This window comes from Scophthalmus maximus, chromosome 2 (assembly GCF_022379125.1).
Source record: "Scophthalmus maximus strain ysfricsl-2021 chromosome 2, ASM2237912v1, whole genome shotgun sequence".
Lineage (NCBI taxonomy): Eukaryota > Metazoa > Chordata > Actinopteri > Pleuronectiformes > Scophthalmidae > Scophthalmus > Scophthalmus maximus.
The window spans coordinates 18,813,044-18,837,689 of NC_061516.1; the positions used below are offsets into that span (position 1 = coordinate 18,813,044).

General features: G+C 41.6%; 1 protein-coding gene across 11 annotated transcripts in view; it reads right to left on the reverse strand.

The window, feature by feature from the left end:
- rapgef6 (Rap guanine nucleotide exchange factor (GEF) 6) overlaps nucleotides 1-24,646 on the reverse strand; it is a 126,248-nt gene that overhangs the window by 37,920 nt on the left and 63,682 nt on the right. For all 11 annotated transcript variants that reach the window (XM_035625877.2, XM_035625878.2, XM_035625876.2 and 8 more), the window contains 3 exons: nucleotides 8,271-8,402; nucleotides 2,742-2,922; nucleotides 1,654-1,790 (listed from right to left, as the gene is read on the reverse strand). In XM_035625877.2, the coding sequence (XP_035481770.1) occupies nucleotides 1,654-1,790; nucleotides 2,742-2,922; nucleotides 8,271-8,402 (450 nt within the window). The remainder of the gene's footprint in view (nucleotides 1-1,653; nucleotides 1,791-2,741; nucleotides 2,923-8,270; nucleotides 8,403-24,646) is intronic.

The window sequence follows — 24,646 nt, forward strand, 5'->3', positions numbered from 1 at the left end:
GTCAGAATATTGTGCATCCATGCGGCTTAATATGTTATAATGTAAAATACTCTTATGTAGTACGGGATAGTTATTACAAATGGGGTTGTCACACACAACTATTTGTAAATATGCCGTACTTTATATGGCTCTCGAAGTTAATGTAAACTTTTCTTGCTACTACTGTTTTCATTTACGTTCTTATATCTTACTATTTTATTTTACTCTTTAATATATTCATGAATGATGGGAGTGAGCGCAGCCCTTAAAAATGTAATTGTAGTATAATGACAATAAATATCTGTCTGATTCTGAACTATAAAATCAAATACAAAATGGATTTTGTATGTGGATCAGTGAATAATTACAGTAATTAAAACAGCACATCTGTTCTAAAGAAAAAAAATAAAGAATAAGAGAAAGAGAAAAAACAAATAAATAAATAAAAAAAACAAAAAACAAAACAACACATCTGACATTAGCGTAATGTAAAACATCTGATGCGTTTGAAGGCTTTGAAAGTTGTGCAGCTATTCAAGCAACAGAACCTTACAGCTGCAACAAGGTATTGTCTCTCAAGTGGTGAGAAGGAGATGCTGACAGGCATAATATAATAAGCCATTCATCCAGAGTGTGAGTGTATGGAAAATGGAGAAGGAGCCCTGGGCTCCCTCCACAACTATAACTCTATAACGATTTCCTCCTCATTGCCTTTTCCTTCTCATAAAAGAAAATCTGCAAATTCGCTCATCGCTTCTAACTTTGTCTGAACATTATTTTATTTTTTAATGTTCTATTTTCCACATCAGCCTGTCACTCTAATTCTTCCTCAGCAGTGATGAAATGGTAATAGTTGAGGTGAGGTTATCGACCAATGATATTTTGAACACAAATGTCCTTGAGAGTAAGCATAACTAAAATATTTCTTATGGTGTATATATGTTGTTCGTTTATGTCATTAATATTAATGGAGGCCTGCGAAGGTTTGTCAAGTTCTTCAAATGTCATGGCTGGTGAAGAAACCTGCAGGTTTCGCTTTAACTCTGTCCCTTCGTCCTTTTTCTCTTCCGTTCTGTCCTCTGAAGCACTTCACCCCTTTTTTTTTAAACTTCTGTTACACCACTTTGGACCCTCGCTCACTTAGCAGTTTCATGTTCACTTGTTAGAGGAGCCAGGTGCTTCTTTTTGACCTTCAATGGGAGTCCACAGAGAAACGGTGCAGCGTGGGAGACCTGTCCATCAACTGACATTGACACAGACAATACTGAGGCACATACATGCAGGCCATATGCACTGCCTATTCATCTGCAAAGGTGAGTGTGTGTGTGTGTGTGTGTGTGTGTGTGTGTGTCTGTGTGTGTGTGTGGGTATGAATTTCTCATGTGGATTCCCATCGTGTCGAGCTTGGCGGCTGGCAGTTCATTGCCATTTATCACCCTGTCGGTTCTAATGCTGCTGCGTGTAACCCAACAGCCACGACAGAGCGCCCATCTCTCAGGCATGTAACTTAATTAATTAGCTGCTGTAGTAGCTCAAGTGATTGACAGGGGCTTTGCATATACCAGCTCCTGTTTCTGTAGCTTTAGATAGAGCGGAAGACGGTGAAGATGCGTGTCTACGCTAATAAAAAAAAAATCTGTCAATACGGGTCTATGCTTCGCTCCTCACACATACCTCTTGTTTGTCATGCAGTACGACTGTGCCAGCCTGCTCCACCACCTCGAACACCATGACGCTGCACAAGTCCCTGCGCACGGACATGGTCATGTTGGCGAAGGCAGGCAGCTGGTGCATGAACTCCAGCAGTTGCTCTGTTATAAGAAGGAATATTTTAAAAAGATGGGGGGACAAAAGGCGAGTCATTGTGAAACATGACAATGTAGCTTTTAGCATTCCTGAAAAGAATTTGTTGTGATGGTTATACTTTGTACTTATTTTAACTTTTTACAGACCTGAAGAATTACAACTATCTAGGAAATCACCAAAACGGGTAGAAGATTCTGCATAGAAAAAAATTATTTTTTGCTTTATTATTATTATTTTTTTACCAACCAACAACCTCTCAAATTTAATCAGGCAATCCTGTTAATGGCTGCCAGCCTCCAGGTTCTGAACCACTGAGCAAAAACATTTCCACCTCTGATACAAAATGAGAATATCTCTGCCCAAAGATTAAAGGAACAACTTACAGAGAGTCTCTGGATAGGACGCACAACCTGAGTCTGTGACATAAAATGTAATTAAAAAATGAGCAAAAGTGAACTCCGGTGAACTTTATGAATGAAAAAAACTTTGATTTAGTTATTTTAAGATTTCAGATACTACGTGGGCCAGAGCTGAACTCGGGTCCTCCCCTCTACACTTTCCTCTGAATGAGCTGGGAGAAGGCCAGCCTCCCAGCAGGAACACAGCAGGCCAGGCCTTTACAACTTCTCTCAGCCCTCTAATGTGGTCACCTTCTCCTCCTGAACCCCACTGGGTCCCGCTAATGAGGTCATCTCTCTGATTGCCTCCTTAAAAATACACGCAAAAAAAGGGCACTGGTGCTTAGAGACAACAGCGAGGGGTCTTTTCGTGAGAGGGGCCTTTGTGTATCTCCGCTGCGTGTGCTTACTGACTGATAGCTGATATCTGTGAGGACGATATGTCACGAACATGGACACCGAAACAAGCAAATTAAATTCTGCTTTAAAATAACATATATACAGTTTTAACTGAGCAGAAAAAAGACTTGGTTATAAGCAGTGCAGACTGAGACTGACCAATGTCGTCATCGTTGCGGTCGGCTGGCTCTTTTTCCAGACACTCTCGGACTAGATCTCGGCCCAGAAGCGTGTCCGAAGCCCTCTCCAGGTCCTCATCTTCCTCCTCCTCTTCCTCGCTGTCCACCGCAGCCTCTGGCAGTCCAGAGAGGTCTACGTCTCCCAGCTCGCTCTCTGTGGCCTGGAGCAAAGACAAAAGGGGGGAAAGGCGGCACCGCGGCTTGTAAGTAATAGTGGAAGACAGACAGAAGGAAGGAGTCCACAGTGTGAGGACTAGTGACTGGTTTTAATGGTAATGCTTGAAAGAATAATAAATCAGCTTCACCTCTAAAAAATGAATCTTATTTTTTTCTTAAATGGATTTTATAATGTTACACTGGGTTACATGTGCCTGAGGGTTTATCTCGCTTGACTCACTATCTGAAGCTCCAATTTCAGCAATAATGTGACCTAGAAATTTACACTGGAGTAGTGATATGTATGTACCAAAATGGTACATGGTGTACCATTTTTGGTACACCAAAAATGGTACACCATGCCAGGGCATGGGCTCACTCTACAGTAGTGGTGGTTGTACCACCACTACTGTAGAGTGAAGCAAGTGAATCGTTTGCATTCATGTATAAATTTGTCATAACACATGGTCAAATCTAAATTTTTAGTTACAACTGATAACAGAACTTGTATCACACAAATTATTGTATTGTTTTATTTATTATTGTAAACTTTCACAGAACAGGCTTGAATAAAAAAAGAAAGTGAACACTGATGCTAATGACATTAATATAAGCTGCCTGGAGTCAGGAGTTTAAAAACATGAGGTCCAGTAAATGAAACGAGTCTGGAGGTGTGGGTCAGAGCTACTTAAATTCATAAAAGACACATTTTAAATTTGTACGTCTCAAGACGCGTCTGCCCATGTGAAACATGATCGTACAAACGAGAGATCTCAGAAAATTGACCCTCAAGAATTGTTGCTTTCCATAAAGCTGGAAAGGGATACAAAGTGATTCCAGATCAAATATTCATAAGTCCACAGTGAGACAAACTGTCAAATCTTTTTATAAATATATCTCAATTATCTACACCTTTTAAAGAGCAACATCCCATTTTATTAAAAGAATTTACCTATCAAACTGCCTTATAACTTCACAGCTCTGTTTCACTTCTCCCCTTTATTTTACGGAGGATTCCCTGTGATGCAGCTTCCACGTGATACCATGGAGACTAACCTTGGAATGAGCAGCTGCGTCTGTGACCCTGAGCTAAACGCCCAGACACCAGCTCCCAAATCAGAAAACAGAGGTGAAGGGCCAGATATTCAAATCTAGCAGTGATAATTAATATTTCCTCTTGTACAGAACAGACAGATGGTTCAGCAGTGTGTGGTTCTCAAAGGGCATGGGCTGTTTTTCGGGTGATGCAGGAATTGAACCATCAAACTGGAGGTACAAAGAGGAGCTCTCTGGTGGTAGTGGGCCACTACAGGCCATCTGTTCTAGCAGGTTGGCATGGAAACAAAGGGAAAAATACAACAAATATATTTTCCCTCTGCCTGTTTACATGTATCTATTGGATTTATTCAATTCACTTTGGTTAACAAGCCAGACAGAGAATCTGTCTCACTCTCGCAAAAAGTGATAAAAAAAAATAAATAATAATACAAGCAACATTAAGTTGTGAAGTTATGCACTGCAATAAATCTTCATTGCTTAGTTTATCTGGGACAAACACATTTGCTATAGATTGCTGTGATATAAATGCCATACGTTGTTGGTAAAGGGCAATTGCTGTTACTGTGCCATGTTGAGAAAAAACAACTCTAGGTACTAAATATACCTACATTTAATTTGCAGCGGATAAGCATATTTGATTAGAATATATTAGCTGCTGCAGCTGACGGGCACAAGTTAATTTTCTACCCACACACAGAACGAGATGAACTCCCTCACAAACAATGCAATTGAGCTCTCGGGTTCAGTTGGAGATTTAGCGCCAGGCCAAAAGATTTTATTGGCTTCTCCGGGGCAAAGGGATTAAGCTAATAGTCCATTCCAAGTTTGGGTACAGGTGCACATGCAGGTTTTCATAAATTAGGTTGGAAAAGCTATTTAGCCAACTTTTAGAGACCCCAGCCTCTCAGCTCTGTCCTGCTCTACACAACATACATTTAATTTTGGCCCGAGATGAGAGCAGGCAAGCCAAGACAAGAAAACAATTTCCTGTCCAAAATAAGTCGTAAATTCAGATTTTATATTTTATTTAATAGCGTGTCTTTTTTCTTCTTCTCATAATGCCAATGTTAGATGTCTAACATAATAAATTGACACAAGAACCTGTATTGATTAAATGAAGTGGACTTAGTGGAGCAGTCTTTGGCCTGGAACTAAAATTAGCACAGGGGATAAATACTCCATATTTAATAGTTAACCAGCCAACAAGACACTAAAACTAAACATTCCATCAGCAGCTTGTCTTGCAAGTTGTTCTGCAGTGTGACATCATAAGTTTAAGGTCTACATAAATATATGTTAGCCTCACCTTGGATTTATCGAGTCTTGGGAGGAAATGTTTGCAGAACAAAACAAAGGCCAAAAGTGCAGTGTTTTTTTTTTTTTATGGTTGCCAATTTCAAGAGCGGAAACATCATATTGTCAGCTCGAGGCTGTCAAGGAGGTTGTTAAATCTTTGCAGAAAAGTGGCCTTCAATTTAAAATATGTTGGAGGAAAATGGAGGCATTGAAGGAGTGGACGATAAGAGTGGTGCAGTCCAGGGGTGACAACACATCGCTATGATCTCCCTCTCTCACCCACTGCCACTGAAATAGCTTTCAGAAGCTTGTGAAAACCCAGTCCATTCACAATGCAGGATTTGCTCTTTCAGCGCAATTCCCCTGGTCTCAGAACAAGTTTGAGCCAAGAGGACATTGACCGAAAGACAAAAGAGGAGGGAGGAATATCCAGAGGTTGAGGAAAAAGAAAAAAAGGAACAGGAGTATTGTGGGAGGGATAAGGAATAATAAGAGAAGAGAGGCTGACTGAAAGGAGAGGCAGAAATAAGGAATATGAGAAGTGAAAATAGGAGGAAGCTGAAAAGGCCTGAGAAGTTCAGGAGACATAATAAATGGAACAACAACTGAGGGTTAGGTCAAGGTATGTTAGAGAGGGGTAGAGAGAAGCCCACTACAAAAACAGTCTGATGCATTGACAGCTGAGGACCACAGTGACTGGAGGGTCAGCACTCTGAGACGGCTGTAAACAAACACAGAGCCGGGTCAGCGACGAGCTGATGGGATCAGAGCCGTGTGATAATCTCAGGATGACGAGATCAGGTCTGTGTGTTAAACGTCTGACCCAGGCTGACCTGACTAACATCAATCTGGGAACACTCGCAAGACAGACTGAGGAGGAAGGACGGGTTGCACCACTGCACTGCACTGCACTGCACTGCACCACTTAAATGACCTGAAACAATTCACAAAGGATTTTCAGACCTTCTTTAGACACTTGACCGAAAAATTTGGGGCTCCTTATTTGCTAGAGGGACCACAAAAAAAGTGCAAAAGGTTCCTGTTAAAAGGGCCAAAATGTGGGATGAGGGAATGGACATTTAGACAAATAGCCGCTGCAAATGATTTATCTCTGCCGACTGACCACTGCGGACGAGGAAATTACACCTGAAACGTGATGTCTGGAGAAAGCAGGAGGACAATTTGCGGCATCGTTTCATCGGAAACACAGAGGAAGACAGGGACTAAAGCCAGGTCTGAACAGAGGGAGGCTGCAAAATGAAAAAAGATGCATTTATAGTTATTTTTACAGCATCTCTCTGTTCAGCTCAAAAACAGCACAACAAAGGAGCAGCAAGGAAACATTTTGTTATTTGTACACATGATTTTCTGTTTTGTCTTTACAGTCTTATTGGACTGGAGGTCTGTAGTCTTGGTAACAGTGCTAGCCACAATGCTGACAAGCTGGTTTCAAAAGTATCCGTCCCCTCCCACCTACAAACACGAGCTTGCACGCAGAATTATGACATGAAGGCTGTGCTGAAATCTTGCCGTCAGATAATATTCAAAGACTCTTGGATCAAAAAACAAACTTTCTCTGTAAAGAGAGGGAGATTAGCAGATCTGAGGGATTAAAATGAGGAGATGACGGCCTTGTCATGTTCCCTTTTATGGATTATTGAATTTGCAGCCATTTAATTATTCCACACTCGAGAGGGGCATTTAATTCCAAAGGACACTGGGCTTTTGAATGCTCTATGGAATATCAGATAAAGGTACAAGAGGAGAGCAATAGACCACTAATTACAAATGCTCTCGTGGCTCCAAGACGAAACTTCAATCCTATAGAAAGTTTGAGACTCATTCTTGATTTATATTGGAAAAGAAAGCACTGTCTTTGTAGAGAAGCCTACATGGACTTATCTGGATACACATTTTTGTATATCTATTTCTTGCCCATCTTTTTTCTGTCATTTTCTTCTATAATTTTTCTTATTACATTTTACCATTGTCCATTGTCCACGTGCTCTGATGTTTCCTTATATCATGTTTGTCCTGAGAACTAGACAAAACTCAAGATATCTGCTATGTCTCAACTATAAAGTTATTTTGTGCATTAACATATATATAAATATAATGAATGCAACCTCGGAATAAGCTTACTAGTTTGGTGAAATTAAAAGCAACACGGTTAGAGTATGAACACTAAGGGAACAGATCAAAACAATTAATTGACATATATTATATTATATTATTATATAATTTAATGGATAATTCAATAACTCTTACTGTTGTTAACTGAAGAGATTCGTTCTCATACGCAAGGGTTCCCGATATTCCTGTTAAGTGAAACCTAAGTCAAACATTATTCTTAATCTTAACTTGATAACTGATGTACACTGGATGTCACACTCTCTTAAATACCCTGACACTCTTTGCTGCACACTACCCAAGAAAGCAGGCCGAGGGAAAACCCTGCAAAGTGATCATTACAGACCGAGCTGCAATGACGATGTTACAGCTTTTTCACCTGCAGCAGGTAAAGAACGGGTATAGACAGACATTGAAAGGTTAGGTTAATTTCCTCTGCAGCAGGAAGTACAGAGGGGGTCATATCACCAGGATGCACAACTGATGCACAATAATTAGCTGGATGCCAAAGAGTGGGGGAAAAAACAAGGAGGGAGGGTGGTGGGCTGACAGATATGTGACAGTTACACAGACAGGAGCAAGTCTAGCTGGGGAGAAGCCACAGACACTGATGGCAGAGACCAGATGTTGTCGCAGTGTGTGTGGTGGATGGCCTACAGATTTTTTTTTGCAATGTAAGAAGTGTGGCAGGAAATAGAAGACCTTTTTTTCCCAGGCAACGAAAACATTCTTTAGAAGAAGAAGTTAAGATTGAAGATAAGACAAGTTTCAGATTTTTCCAATGTAAATCAATAAACTTCCTACGAGAAGATGGAAAAAGTCTAAGGTGGGAAAACATTTTAAACAAGAATTGAGCTTCGGTTCCTACCTGATATATATCTGACAGGCTGCTGCTCCCCGAGTCGCTGGCGATGCTGCATCCTGATTGGCTGGGAGCCATGTGCATCACCTGCTGGTGGGCGTGGTCTGTCAGATGCATCTTATTGAGGTCAGCAGGAAGCTGTTCAGACAGACAGGAAGTGGCAGAGAGAGACAGAAGAAGATGATACAGAAGTTGAAGAGGATACGAGTTCAACAGACAAAAACACACACGCACGCACGCACGCAGGCACGCGTTTCATCAGCCTGAAAGCCAAAGCTGGTTTGGCACCGTTTGACATGTTATACTCAAAGATAATGAACATGAAGAGGATGGAGCTGGAGACACTTGAGACAGTTGTGAATTATGATCCAGGGCCGGAGCTCGATATGATTACTGATAGACGGAGGAGCGTTGAAGGTTGGAGGCGGAGTTACCCTAAAAAAAACAATGAAACTGTAAATCCTGTCAGCAGCTGTCCTATTACTGGCCTTTTCTATTTAATGCAGACAGCTTACATGGTCAGCTACTGTAAACTCACAACACACCACACAATACACAACACATACGGACACAAAAACTCATGTAAAGGCTCGTCCAAAGACAGAAATTAATTTACCCCCAACCCAAGCAGGCCACACGCAAACTAAATTCCTTACACTAAATCTGTTTATGGTAGTTTGTTTACTTGAGGACAGGAAGACAAATTGCACATGGCTTCATTTGAGAATTGATACAAACTCTACAAACTCTCTGTTTGTTTCTAATTTTATAATCAGCTTTTCTGAAGATTGCTCATAAATACAAAATCAAAAAAAAACAACTCAGATTCAGAGTAAGACAAAGTTGTTAGCCTGGTCAACTTATCTCTGAAAAAAACTCAGTTGTACTTCAGGACTGTAGTTTTAAACTATGCAAGAGGACAACTTGTACATCTTGACAACTTGTACATTTTTACCAGATCATGTCTAACCGTGTCACACAACTTTCCAGCATCCACTTGACAAACAATCACAGCACACACGAATCGTCTGATCACAGATAACTTCATCATTTTAATGTTCGCTATTTTCTAAGTCCAGTTGAAACAGAATTTTCGCAATGTATGATTCTGGCTAAAAACAGTCTAAAATTATTTTGGCAATTCTTGGTAGATGAACTCATTCTACCACTAGAGAGATTCACATAAAAGCTCCACAGTACACCTCAGTAGAAATATTACTACACAACCCACAAGATCTTCCCCTAAAATAAAGAGGGATCCCAAAAAATTTGAGTAAACATGATACGGTATGGTCTTACTAAAACAGAGAATATAGAAAATCTGTGTTGCCTTTCGGTAGACTCGACAGAGGTCAATCAACAGTCAAGCCTAATAATACATACATTATTCACAACTGTACAGCTCTAAAAATGGAATTGTCTACTGTGCCTATACAGAAGAAATGAGATTGAAAGCTAAAATAGAAAAAGGTATTTTCCCCAATCTTTAAACATGTGATTTGCTATAAAGGCAGGCAGAAAGATTCCAGTTGAAAAATATTCTGCTGTAGAGGAAAACAAAACCTCTAATTCTCAAGTCTTACCAATCTGGATCTGGGCATCGCCAGGGTAAGAGAGGACGTCCTCCTGCGACACCGAGCAAAGCACACCTCCATTGCCACATCAGACAAGCACTGGCTATCCACCGGCTTAAACACTAACGCCAATAGTTGCATGTGCAACGCCAACACCGAGCCGAACTGAGGCTTGGAATCTAGCTGAGGCTGCAGGAAAACCATGGTGCCAACATGCAATATTAATAAAAAAACGTCAAGTCCGGGGGTGTTGTCCCTTCAGTGCTCTCTTCTAATAGGCCTGCTGTATTGTACGACCCCCTGCTGCCCCCCTCGCCCACAGGGAAACACTATGTAGTGGGGTGGAGTCAAAGAAGTTCAGTGGCGTGTTCTTAATGTGTGGCATATTCAAGTGGCACACTCAGTTTAATGGATTCTTGGAGCCTGGATATACACAGCGTGAAGGTCTTTTAGGCGTTGTATCCACAACGACTGTTCACTAGTAGCTATCCCAGACTTACCATTTAAAAACATACAGTTATGTACAGGGCTGTATTCTGTCGAATTTAAATAACACTATGAGTTATGTGTTTTTCTATCTGCCGTCATCCTAATTATCATGAACTGATTGGTATGTGCTTAAATGTAGCTGTGTTGTTGTACTTATTTGTTGTCATCTGCCATTTTGTGTGGTAATATGAACCATTTATTTCAATTGACAGGTTTGTGCGATTTGGTTGTGTAATCTTACAAAATTCTTTGTTTTATATATTGATTCGTACTTTTGTGCTTTGCTTTCATTAATGTATCAATATTGATGTATTATTATTATTAGTTGGACCTCAGGAAGAGTAGCCACTGCTAGAACACAAAAATTCCCTACATTTTTTTGAATGTGGAATGTATTTACTATACTGCACCCTTAAAAAAAAAAAAGTATCATCCACATTCAATATGTTATTTCTAAAGTTTGTTTAACATCTACTTTAAACTTGAATGCATCAGATGCCGTAGTTCTTTAGTTCCTTCTTAACAGGGTAAACATTGCTAATGGCAACACTTAAATAGTAGGATTGTAATTTCAAGGTGCTAGAGTAACTCTCTCTCTCTCTCACACACACACACGCACACGTGCACGCACACACACACCAACACGCAGTCTAACATTAATTTAAGTTGTTAGAAGAAGCATTTAAGTGAAATCTATTCCCCATTAGGTGGGGTGGTGTAATGCTTTGTGTTTCTTTTATTGAACTCTTTTATAAACTAGATTACACACAATCGGATTTTTAAACAAGCACAATTCTACGCTGTCATCCCTGATACTTTCTGGTGACCAACACTGCTAATGTGTTGTTTTGTTTCTGTGTGAATAACAAGAGAGTGATTGCTAATTTTATCCCGGGTAAATACGTATTGATTTTGGAGTGATGGAGCACTTACAAGCCAGTGATGATGAACCCTGCATCCATTTAACACATTCACCAGAAAATCCACAGAGAGACAGAAACTATAATGCGCCAACCTGCTGAGCCAATCAGGGCGTGGGGAAAAGTTCAAAGGTCACACTAAACATACCCATTGAGGATACTGACGTAATGAAATCTAGTGAAGATAGACAGGGCTGGTTATATGAGGGAAGGGGGAAGTTAAGTGCGGGATTGGTCGGGAGACGTGAATAACTGTGGTGGTCTTGTGGCTCCTATTCACACCACAGACTTAATCCTGCCCTAATCCCCACTCTTTCCCCCTCCCAGCGGGCTGAGCCGAGGGGAGGTGGAGGGGCTGACGGGGTCTCCCATTCTCCTCATGCATTAAGGATGAGAGTTTGGTGATTAAATATGAATGCGCAGGGCTCCTTCAGCTGTACAAGTCTATCATGTCAACGAGCGACCGCAATCATGGTAGGCTGTAAATGTTGCGTCGCAGTCAAACAGACCGAGCTTTCACAACACCAGTCACTTACTTGTGATTAACTCCACCGACATCAATTTATCATAACAAGCGTGTGGGGAAAAACCAAGTGCAGCAGGCCAATGAGGATAAGAATCCATGAGTAGCAGGCCTGGAAAACATCAAAATGTCACCTGGTTATGCAGCCTATAAATGAATAATTGGCTAATATCACAGACCAAGAACACAGCCGGGCCGCGAAATTGTTTGACATGAGTTATAGGGAAGATAATACAAGCAATATCACTGTTTATGTTTGAAACATCGTCTTAAATGATGCGTGTAGGAGTATTTGTTCATTCATAAAATCGCCCACTAAAGAATGTGTGCTTAGAACCAAATGACAAATATCTGAATCGGGAGGTGATGCCCGCCTCTACTTAAACTCTGGAAGATATCAATGGACTCATTAAAAACCACAGATGATTTGCAAGCTCTACGCGGCTTTTGCAGATGATCACAGCAGCTTGTGCAACATGTCAGTATGAAGGTCCAAGCTGTGTCACTGGTGCACTGGGGATGCCACATGAATTATGTGGCCAATGGGAGGCTTACACCCACAGTCTACATCGGGCTTGTCAAGAAGACTGAAAGCAACACAGGGCAGTCAAAACAAATTAGGGCCTTATTTTCCTCCTTCTATAAAACCGAACCCTGTTTCACTTCTAATTGTAGCGAGGACATTAAGTGGCCTGAGTGCTGTGTTTCACCTATTTCCCCCGTGATGAAATGGGCTATAAAGGACCAGACTGGCCATTTGGCTGCACAGTCAAAAGAGACTGGGTTTCCCAGGAACATTTTAGTGCTGGGATGATCTTGTGGAGATGATGTTCTGATAGACAAATGTTTCTTTGGGAAACTTGAAAGTCATTCACTGGCATTGTCTGTCTAGAATTAGTTGGTTAATGGTCCCAGAAGGGGCCACACACTTAAAGCACGAGAGGATGGAGATGAAGGGCAAAGTCCGATATCAGTTATAAAGCTGTGCTCCTTTGTCTTTACTACTATATCTTGAAGAAGGAAAATGAGTTCTGCTGTACATTAACTATTAGAAAACAGTTTCCAGGGAAGCAGAGGCTCATTCAATGACTACATAGCGGGAAACACCAGAGTCATACAGAGAGAAACACACCGGCATATGTGTAGAGAGACCTTTTCAAAGAAGAGAAGAAGTAAGAGGGTAGAGCGACAGAGATGGAGCAAGACGAAGAAATAAAAAATGCACATACACAAGGTACACACCCCAAGAAACTAAATGAGAAAACAAACAAGTAGAGAGGAACAATACATTAAGATGAACAATGAAGAGGACAAATGGCTTAGCTAAGTAATTAAAGAAAAAATGTGATGAGGCTGATAAATCCTGATGAGAATGGTAATTAAGCAGGGTTCAACAAACAGTGACAAAAAAACACAAACATTCACTATATATTTAAAGACAATGTTGCTGTATTTGCCAAGAAAAAAATCCAAAAATCTTTCAAAAGCTAAATGATGAATGGATGAATATGAATTAATCTATAAAAAAAAAAACATGAGGAAGGAAGAACAATGTATGACCTACCAAAAGTGAAAAGTTCCACTTTAACAATTTAAAAAGATTATGATGGATTATTCCAAAACTGGACATCGAGTAATTGCCCTCGAAAAAAGAGCAAGAGAGTTGCCAGCTCATGTCTACTGACTGGAAATGTGCACATGCTCTCGAGGTGTAGGAAATAATAATAACAGCTAAATCTATTTTAAAAAAAGAGCTTAGCTTGGAGGACCAACTACACATATACTCATAACCCCACAGCTGAGTAAATACAGCGATGGACAGTGAGGTCACTGGTGGGGTATCTGACATGGACACGCTCAGCCTGTAGATGTCAGCAGTGACAAACTGCCCAAATGGAGCCAATCAACACAACCATCTATCATCTATGAAATACAAAGAAAATGTTCACGCAAAACAACACCAGTTAATTTTGTATAACAATAATACTGCAGCTACTTGAAAAATATTTGTAGACTACGCGGCAGAAATCCAGAGAAACCAGGCATTCATCCCCTCCCGTCTGGACCTGGACAGGCTCCAGTATGTGCAGGACTCAGCTGCGAGGGTTTTCATCACGCCTACCCTCATCCATCTTCACTGACTTCCGGTCAAGTCCCCCATCATGAACAAAATCCTCCTTCTCACCTAGAGTACACACCGCTCCATGCCATGAGCCCCCTGTAACTGTTTAACCTCCTTTAACCCTAACCCATGGATTAAGGTCTGCTCGCTGCCCCGTACGAGCCTGAGAACCTGTGCTGATAGGGCATTCATTGTGGCAGAGATCGAGATCCGACACGTTCCAAAAAATGGCTCCTTAAAACCCATCTTTGACCATTAGTGTCCCTATCCCCCTTTTTTATTATTTTCCAAACTATGTAAAGCAGCCTCGGGCACCTAGGAAAACGCTATATAAATCCAATTCATTATTATTATGATTATTACACCAGTTGGTATCTAGCAAGCCCTACTTTGTAGATCACTGTCACTGTCATTATCACAATGATCTTGACGCTGGCAGGAAACGGATAGGTGACAATTTACGGTGTAAGAGCCTGGGTTTTCCCACTACAGATTTAGCAAAAAGATATAACAGGGAGGCTTTGCTGTTAATGTACGTCTTGGCTCCCAACAGCTGTCACTGCGTGTTGACTTACTGTGGAGCTCAGGCCTCGGTGTTAGCCCAGAAACCACCACCGCAGACAGCAGCAGTTCACCTCTGCACAAAGAGACAACGTCGCTCTACTGTCTCGCGGCAGCACACACGAAGTGAGTAATTCTGCTTTGATGTGACGCTTAACCTGATGTCTGGATGTGACTTCCGTTGGTTTTCTCAATTCTCTTCCCTCTGAGCCTCAGCGTCTCTTTTCGACCCGTCTCACCTCTTCGCATTGACTGTCTTGGTTATTAACTCTCCCAACTCTCTCTCCCTCATTACAGCCGCCACTTCCCAATTTCCATGTCACTACTTCAGTCTTACACTCTGTCGCCTTCACCGCATTCTGTCTGTTTTTTGGGGGAGCTGTTTTCTACTCTTGTATATTTTCTACCACTGTATCAACCCACATTTCAAATCAACATGCAATTCTGCATCAAAGGGAGCAAGGAAAAGTGAAATCATACGAGCCAGGTGAGAATATTGACACATTGACACACACACACACACACACACACACACACACACACACACACACACACACACACACACACACACACACACACACACACACACACACACACACACACACACACACACGCTCCAGATTTTGCCCCATGGCACGGCAGAAACCTTTGATCAGCTGAGGCCACAGTTGGCTTGGTCTGACATTGTAAGAGGGTGGCGGTGTTGTGAAACGCCCATTTATGCAGCATGTGAGTTCACATACTCCATATATGAACTGGAAACATCTACGGTCAAAGTTGAGTAAAACATAGACTGAGCTTTTTGAATATCCTCAGCACACAGCCATGCATAGCATCTACTCCATTACTGGCAAGTCGACAGACGGCTGCATTGAGATACAGTGCAGGGAGGGAGAGGGATGGAGATGGGGAGAGAAAATACAGAGACCTGATGTGAGTGAGACTGAGTGAGTCAAAAGGAAAGAGGAGACGGTGAGAAAGGCAAAGTGCGGCATATGATGAGACAGGATTATGTGTGTGTGTGTGTGTGTGTGTGTGTGTGTGTGTGTGTGTGTGTGTGTGTGTGCGTGCGTGCGTGCGTGCGTGAGCACAAAAGTAGCAGAGTTGAAGAGAGCGAGGCAGAGCATATAATAGAGAGGGGACTAACGGCGAGGGGCGAAGGACGGGGAACAGATGAAGATAAAAAGGTCTCAAATGTTCTCTGAAGAATCCAATTCTACCTCAGTCCAGACTACTACCATATCTCTGGCACCATGGCAGTGTGTGTGTGTGTGTGTGTGTGTGTGAGAGAGAGACCGAGAGAGTCTGTACCAGTTGGGCCAAGGAGAGATGTAATGAATTGAAGTTGGAATTAAAGGTGACAACTGCCAAAGCAGACAGGCCACAGAGAAAGAGAGGGGAAGAGAGAGAGAAGGGAGAGGGAGGTGGGGGGGGGCTGAAGACTACTGTCAAGAGAAGAGAAGAGGACAGAAGAGAAGAGAAAGCATACACCATGCATTCTCATTTTAATCAGTTTATTGGCACAATGTTTTGGATCAAATATGTTGCCAGAGCAAAAAGTCACATCAAACCAATGGAATATAAATAGTAAATAATAAAAAATGTAATTAAAGAAAAGAGAAAAGTATCTCAGACTGAAATATGTCTTGCTCTGGGACATGCAGCAACGTATTCTCCTGTCAGTTGCACTCAAGTGCTGACTTATTCCAGAAAGTTTTGAGTTAATGCGTCTCCTGGGAGCGCCAAAAAGTCTGGTTGAATCTGAGGAATAAATCTTCCAAATGTTTTTTGTTTTTTTGTATTTTGTAAAATAAAAGTTTTTGATGAAATGAAATTTGGTCTAAACTTCTCCCGTTACCCGAATGGATACAAATTCTCTTTGTTCTTCCTCTGTCACGCCAATCAGTTCAAATAACAAGTTTATGGTCACTAAGTCTGTATCTTATTAGGGGTTGTCTTTTTAAGGACGTTGGATCTGGGTTCAATAATGGTCTAATTGATATTCTCTGTCCAGCAATAAATATAATTGTAGTTTATTTACTGATTCTATTTTTCCACTTACTGCTGAGTCTCAAGTCAAACAAACATCTACTGTATAACAGGAAGACTGTGTCACAATCTGAGGCTGTGGAGCTTGATTGATGTGGGAATTTTACCAGGAAGAGATAGTGTAAAGAAAGATGCTATCAGGTTGCATTTTGGGAAATGCAGGATGCAGAGGTTTGGTGTGACTGTGATCTCTTGGGCTCTGCTGCTTTGAAGTTTCTCCCCTTAATTGTATGGATCCTACAAAACTAAATTTCTGGAGCACACCATATTAAGAACGAGACTTGCTCTCCACAAGGAGAAAAACGCCTTCTTCTTGCAAAAGGGAGGGAGGAGAGACAACATATTGTTTGAGTGAACGGCAGCAAGGAGCAACTCACACTGAAGCTGCACAATGCTGATTCTGTTATTGTTGCAAAAAACACTTCCTGCATTTAATTAACTGTGTGAAAATTAGTCTGTCTACTGCAAACAACAAATGCTAAAAATAATTTGAAAGGGAAAATGAAACGCTAACGGTTGGAGCCTGAAAGTAGGACAGTTTGAAAGAACAAACTATACCTATTCCAGCGCAAAAAAACAGGGATTCTGCATAGCAACTCATTTCCTCGAAATTCCTCTCTGAAACACATTTTATAATTAGAGTTGGAGGAAAAAACAAACCAACCCCCCCGAAACCTGTGATTTGGCAGGAGCAGGTTTGGGAGGTGCAAGGTTCAACAATCACCGTTTGGCAAGTTTCTAGCGCTGGATAGATATTGGCTGGGCAGGCTTTCTACACTGGATAAAGAGTCATTCGTTGGCAGTTTTCACACTTTGCTGTGCCAGTATTGTGAAAGACCGGATGCTGAATGGCACTGTCACCAGGCACTGCCAAAGGCCTGTGACTTTTGCCCCAGTTGTCTGAGAGTGATGACGGAGAGAGAGAGAGATGAAGAGATGGAGACACACTGGGAGGAGAGGAAAGACAGATAAACAGAAATTGAAGGAAATATGAAAAAGGAAAGGAGAGGGTGTGTGTGTGTGTGTGTGTGTGTGCTTTGTTTGCCCTCATTTCATGTAAAATGAATCAACAAAATCCTGAACACATTCACTGCATAACCAAACACAGGAATTAACCCTCAAACAATGGACTGCGCAGGCGTGTATGAGTGATTTTGTGTGCTCGGTTTGGGAATGACACGTACGCTGATCACTATCCTGAAGTGTTGCTATTGATATATAGCTTACTGGTGATGGAACTGAGTGTGTATTTCCACAGATAAATGGAAAATATTGAAAATCAGTAAGGGATGTACATAAGTCAAGTCAATCAAGACAGTTAACCAGTTCAAAATAAAGTCCCAAACTTGAGTTTCAAACCCTGAACACGTCATTACTTGTCTGCCTCCACCTCATGCAACAAAAATTACACTCTGCTGCTAAATACCATCCTGAGATATTACATAAATGTTTGGGTTAGTACTAATAACAACAATAAATTATATTTCAGCTCAATTCTCATCATCAGAAGGAACTCCACCAGTCTGAATTGTCTTGGTTGGTAATTGGCGGGATGCTCATTCAGCCCATGCAGACAGTCTCTACCACCCATTCAGTCTTCTGCTGGCTTACACAGTGAAGAGGGTAATTAGTCTGGGTCGCCACCTCTGCAGAGTCAAGTATTCTCCTCTGGAGGACTGATGGTATTACAAGCCAGGCTTCAATGGAAATTCCTTCCAGTTGCCATCTAGAGACGGCGTTTTGTGTGTTTCAATCGGATATTTCTGAAAGGAATAAATGAAGCCACCGCAGACCTCTCTGCCGTCTGCCCGCCTCCTCTAATCGCTTTAACATCTGGGCGAGGAGATTTTCAGCATGAAATAAAAACAGTTTTTGAATCAAGTTGACATTGCCTAACAGTTAATGGATTGTCTGATGGCGCAAGTATAATCCATATTTTCATGTTTATTTTTAATTCAGCTATACTTTTTCTCTCATCCATCTTCTCTCTTGTTCCCTCATTTATCTTTTTTCTATACCGCCATTATCACAATTTATCTTCCTGCTCCGGCAGAACAGCTAGGAAACACATTGGTGCTATGGTAGAGGATCTATATGTGATTTTGATGGGGATTATTTAAAGTGATACATCTATACTTCTCAGTATTTGGAGAAGTTGCTGCAGCTTTAGTGATATTATTTAGACCTTATGTGTCCTGTATGATGGTACGGATTCACTGGCTTGATTTAATGAAATTACAATAATAAAATTCGAGTTATGCCAAAGGAAAATGTCGGGTGTTGATGTCTCCAACTGTTGAGGTAAAATACTGGTCTTCAGAAAAGTTTAATATGGTATGTCATGGTGTCTAATATGGAATTTGATTCCTGTTCACTATCAACATTTTTTGGTCTGTTTGTGTGTTACAGGAAGCTGCAAGGCGCCTCTGTCTGGGCCCCTGAGGAAGGTGGGCCATGGCCAGGTCTGCCGGATACAGGGGGGAAGGCTAAACACTTGGCTTTAATACTGAAACAAATACATTTGTGCACATGCACACACACACACACACACACACACACACACACAAACACACACACACACACACACACACACACACACACACACACACACACACACACACACACACACACACACACACACACACTAATAAAGAAAACCATGTGCACATTGTACATCCAAACACACACACACACACACACACACACACACACACACACACACACACACACACACACACACACACACACACACACACACACACACACACCTCCTGGCTCCCCTCTGTTAACAGATGCTTCCTGCCCTGCAGCCCGACCAACCACACTTTACTTACACACACATGCAGCGCGTCCCTGGCACCCCTACAGGTTGACCCAGGGGCCCGGGTGGAGGGGCAGCCCCACCCAGTGGTTCTCCTGTGGGGTTTTTTTTGTGGTAGTGTTGGATCCTGCTCCAATCACCTCGGTCCAGACCGAGCGGAGAACAAAATCTGTACCGTTGGCAGGACAGGAAATTAACTCTGTGTGCCCACTGACCAAAACCTCGTCCCGAGCTCACACATGTATCAGGCACATTATTATTTTACCTTATTTTATCTTGACAACAAAAGGAAGCCAAAAGCAACTTCTAGATATGAGCTGAACTGTGCTGGTGGTCTTTCCATCATGGTCTGAATTCATAATCATTTGTTGTTTTGACGTGGACATTCCGCGCTGCTGCCAAGACGTCTCACAGTGTCTATAGATGTGCATCTGTATTCAAAAGGAGTTTAATATGCAGGATATTGAATACTAAAATATTCAGTGTGAAACTCAGAATGCTAAAATATGCTTTGCAATATCCAAAAGCGGGTATAACCTATTAACCTCAGCAGCAAAGGGTCCCAGTTACAAAAAAAAGGAAGCTTGCTAGAGAGGCTGGTTTTTCACTTTGATTTATGTCTGTGTTATTCTGCATATTAGAAAATGATGATTTATGAGCAAATTAATAGATTTTATGAAAGCCTCTCGTCTTGCCCAATCACTTTTGTTTGTTTTTGTTTTCATACAGGCACATTCACACCTGCACACTCTCTCTCTCTCTCTCTCTCTCTCTCTCTCTCTATTTTATCTATTTCACAAATTCACAAACAGCCACAGAGCTATCAACCATCCATCCCATCATGTATTCATGCATGAAAATGATCCTGTTAAGGCTCTCTTGTTGTGCGGGCAGGAGACAGGATGCAGATCAATAGTAGTGAGATAATGTGAGCAAGTGAAATTGGGGGATGGGGTTGTGGCAATGGCTGGTTAAAATATCATCACTAGTCTGTGTGTGTGTGTGTGTGTGTGTGTTTGTGTGTAAGGGTGGGGGGTAGTAGCTCATGACTGACAGACTTGAGTGGGTGGATTCTGTATATATTAAATGTAATTTATGTGTACATTGCAGAGTGCCAGTAAGTAGCTCTTTGTGTGTGTGTGTGTGTGTGTGTGTGTGCGTGAGTGTGTGAGTGTGTGTGTGTGTGTGTGTCAACCAGTCAATTGGGGATGACTTATCCAATTAGGAACAAAAGCTGTGTCCCCAGTTGTGAAAAGAAGATAATCTTTGGGTGAGTGGTTTAGATCAGGGTTAGACTAGACACATAGGTCCCCAAGGGTGACCTGTAACAATGTGTGTGTGAGTGTGTTTTTGTGCGCACAGCACACAAGGCCAGTGAGTGTGTCCCTACATGAGCAGCCTCACTTCAGTCCAATTAGTCCAGTAATGTTGACCAGTTTGGGGCTTTTAATGCATACAGGGCCCGAGTGGCCTTTTCACTCTTATATTTCAGCCTATCATACCTAATGGACAGTTAATACACCATTCAGTACACTTGCCCCGATCACTGTGGCCACTGAAACTTACTTCTGTGTCAAAAGGTAAAGTGTGGTAAACAAGTGCCTTTTCCCTCAGTAGAAATTGGTTGGACCTTCGCCTGCGTCAAAAAATAGGACTGGAATTGGTGCTCTCATGCAAATTAAGGAAGTAAAGTATTTATACTAGGCACATTTTTTATGTTTATTTTCATATTCTTTTAAACAGATGACTAGTTATTAATTGTATTCATTATGTGGTGGTACATCACCCGAAAATATGTGGAATGAAATATCAACGTATGACTCTTTTGACACAGATGCAAAATCTTTTGTCGCTTACAGTTATTGATCTCCGAAAATGCCATCAAGCAGCAAATCTGCTCCTTAACACAATTTTTGTTTCGTACCATGGCAAGCCAGAAAGACTGTGTTGTTGTTGTGCCTGTTTAATGAGATGGTATTTGTTTTATTTTTCAATATATTTTTCCAGACTTACGAAGAGACTTGATTGTATATATATATATAAGAAATGTACATTAATGAGAAAGAAAGAAAATGCAACAACGTGTGTTTTTGTTAAGAGTCGAATCATAATTTATGACTTATGGGAGGTGAGTTGGGCCTGGCCTGGCCTAATGCAACCCATATCGATCTTTATCACCCCTACATCCTGTGCATTTGATATCCTAGACCTCCCTCGGCATGCTAAAAGCCCTTTCTCTTTCTTTCTCTAATGTTGCCTCACAGTCAGAGGCAACAACAGTGTTGCCCCCCCCCCCATCTCTCTGGCCTCTAAGGCCACATTACCTTGACACCCTGTTTGGCTGCTATCAGTTCATCAATCAGCCTGTCTGTGGACCTGAGGTCAGAGCAAATCTGCCAAGGCCAATGTGAAGAGGCTGTGACATTACATCACCTGGCAAAGGTCAGCCTCTTAGTGCACAGAAAAAAATGGTTATGTCAACATATCCAGGTACCAGGGGAGCCACAGTGCAACTATCCAATATTCCTATAATGGAGTCTGCAGTTTCCCATATGCTGATCTGATAATGCAAAGGATTACAAAGTGCATTTTGTGCTTGACAGCCTCTCTTTCTACAAGATGTTGACTGCGTCTAAGAGGCTGGGAGCTGTTGTTTAAAATAAAACAAAAATTTCAGGCCAACTTTACACTTATTTTTCCGCACAGCAAGTCTCATAAACTATAATGTCTATTATTCATGCTTATTTATTCAGTTTGAAAGCTTTTTGATTACACAGGGTGAAATCGCCTCGACCCCTCTGGCCTCCATCTGTATCTAAATGTCACCTTCTTTGTTAAAGGAAGCTAATTTGCATGTACCGGGCTTGATTTGATCTGAAATAGACATATACAAGCCACTGGTATTCCTACCCTCTAGTTCGCAGTCTTCTGAGCATTTTGTCAGTTTGGAAGGTTTTTATTACTATACCTTAACCCTCTGGACTACAAAATAACCTTCAACATGATGCACAAGAAAATTCTTTGTTCGCTACTCTCTTTGCTCGAGATTGTAATTGAATTCCAAAAATCAACTCGTTTCATTGTTGAATTTAAATCAGTACGGTGATTATTGGAGGTGTAAACTTTTAACACGTAGCGTCTTGAAAAAAGTGACAAGCTAGCGAGGCGTGAGTCGGCTAATACCGACACGTAGCGCCGTCTGGGCAGGAAGCCACAGTGCGGAGTAAAGGGGTCAATAGACTGTACTAGAGAATAATTAATCCCCTTATTCCACTCGATAGAGGTTCAACAGTTTAATGTAGCTACCTATCCTTTCTGATGCGATGATGAATGGTAGGCCAGTAATTGTGCCTTGAATCAAATAGTGCATTTAGCCGTTTAAACGGAACGAAGTTTGTCAACACTGAACAGCAGATAAGTGAAGTTTTATTTTTTTGTTAACTTTGGTACTTTGTTCCCCCGAGAAATTACTACTAAGTACTCAGCGTTAACTGAACTGGTTGCATCTAGTCTGATTACATATGCTGCGTTTTACTTTTAACGCTTTGAGCAAATGATTTATATATGCCTGTCACTTTGCCTACCTGTCCATCAGTCGGGCCCTTCCTGGCCTGGCACTGAATACATCATCCCAGTGTAGCTCTCCCCTAACAATGATCCCAATACCCCCATTACTATTCAGCACAGCGTGGGTCCACAAACTGATTATGCCAATGTTCAGCAAGGACCATTGATCGCGGGGGGGGGGGGGGGGGGGGGGGGGGGGGGGCAGAGGCAACAGCCTGGATCGACCTGAGTCGGGACCTGCAGCACTCTGCCAGGGGGACTCTGCAGCCCAGAGTGGGGAATTATCACAACTACTTTCATTCTGACTTATGTGCTGTTGTGCAACACAATGTGTTATTTTTTTTACAAAGCAAAAGCTAATGCGGTTAGAGATGAATGATGGTGGGAAAAGAATCGCATGAATGAATAATGTCATCTCTTTCCCTTGAGTAGGAAAAGAGAGACAATTTATGATTCCTGCAGTTTCTCGAAAGACCAATACACATTGGTCCTTTTCTCCCAAAACTTAAGTCAATACATTTTTTTTAAGGAGTCTCAGATGTCAGTTTGACTTCCTTCTCTGTATCATGGTGACATCATTGGGAGGTATTTCTGTGTAGATTAGATCTCTTACACCAATTATGAGATAATACGATTAAAATATTTATTTCCTTCCCGCTGCGTTTAGGAGACACCATCTTGCGAGGTTGCCAACTTTTAGATGTGATTTCAAGTGCACACACGACTGTCAAGCATCATAGAGAAGAGTGAAAAGAACACACAAGCCATCTGGAAGGGTAACGAGCAATTGGGTGGCGCAGGCTTCAGAAACAGAGAGCAGAGGTTGGATGTATGGAGCTGCAGATGGTTTCAGAAAGGAGCTGGTGTGATTTATATAGACATGAAGCGGCAGTTGAGTGAGGAGACAGCCCAGCAGGGGCAGCAACAACGGCAGCATCAGCCTGGCAACAACGTCAACAACAACAGGCCCCATTATTGATGTTTAAATAATAGATGGGTAAGGAGAGAGAGAGACTGGGACAAAGAGATGTAGTAGAGATGTTGCAGTTGATGGACAAGCCCCTTTTCTAAAAACAGATGAGAAGAGGGAGGAAAGAGGAAGGCCGCAGGAAGTCCTCACTAAAAAACAATAACGACAGAAGGATAAGAGTGAACGAGATGAATAAAAGGTGAGTGAGAGAAAAGCTTGGGAGAAAACAGGTCCCATGTAAGCAGCAGGAAGGGTCAGAGGGTTCGGCAGCAGAACAATTCTGACAAGTCTTTCAGCAGCGGGAGGACGTGAGTGGTTTTCTGCCGGGATGAGCGGGACGTGATTTAAAGGGACAGTTCGCCCCAAAGCACAATACTATAAGGCTTCTTGTATAAAACATGCGCTCACTGCTTTCCTAAGAGGAGAGGATCTTCTTTTTTTGTCCTGTGTTGTTTATTGGAGACGTAAAATAAAAATAAAATCTAGACCTCATAACTGCTCAATGCCTATCTACTGCTCTACTGGTCCCACAGTGCAGCACTGGCCTACATTTTGCTGTCTGTCATCTGATGCCAAATTTCCAACCACACAGTCAATATTTCAATAACTATTCACTGATGTCAGAACAAGAGAGTTGGCCATGCTATATAAGAGCTGCAGTTCCCCAAATATGTTGAATACAAGGCTGTAGAAAAGAAGAAGTAGAACTAAGTGATTCATTTCAGTTAAATAACATCCTGCTCTCGACTTTTGTCTCTCTCCGATCTCTTATAGTTAGACAACTTG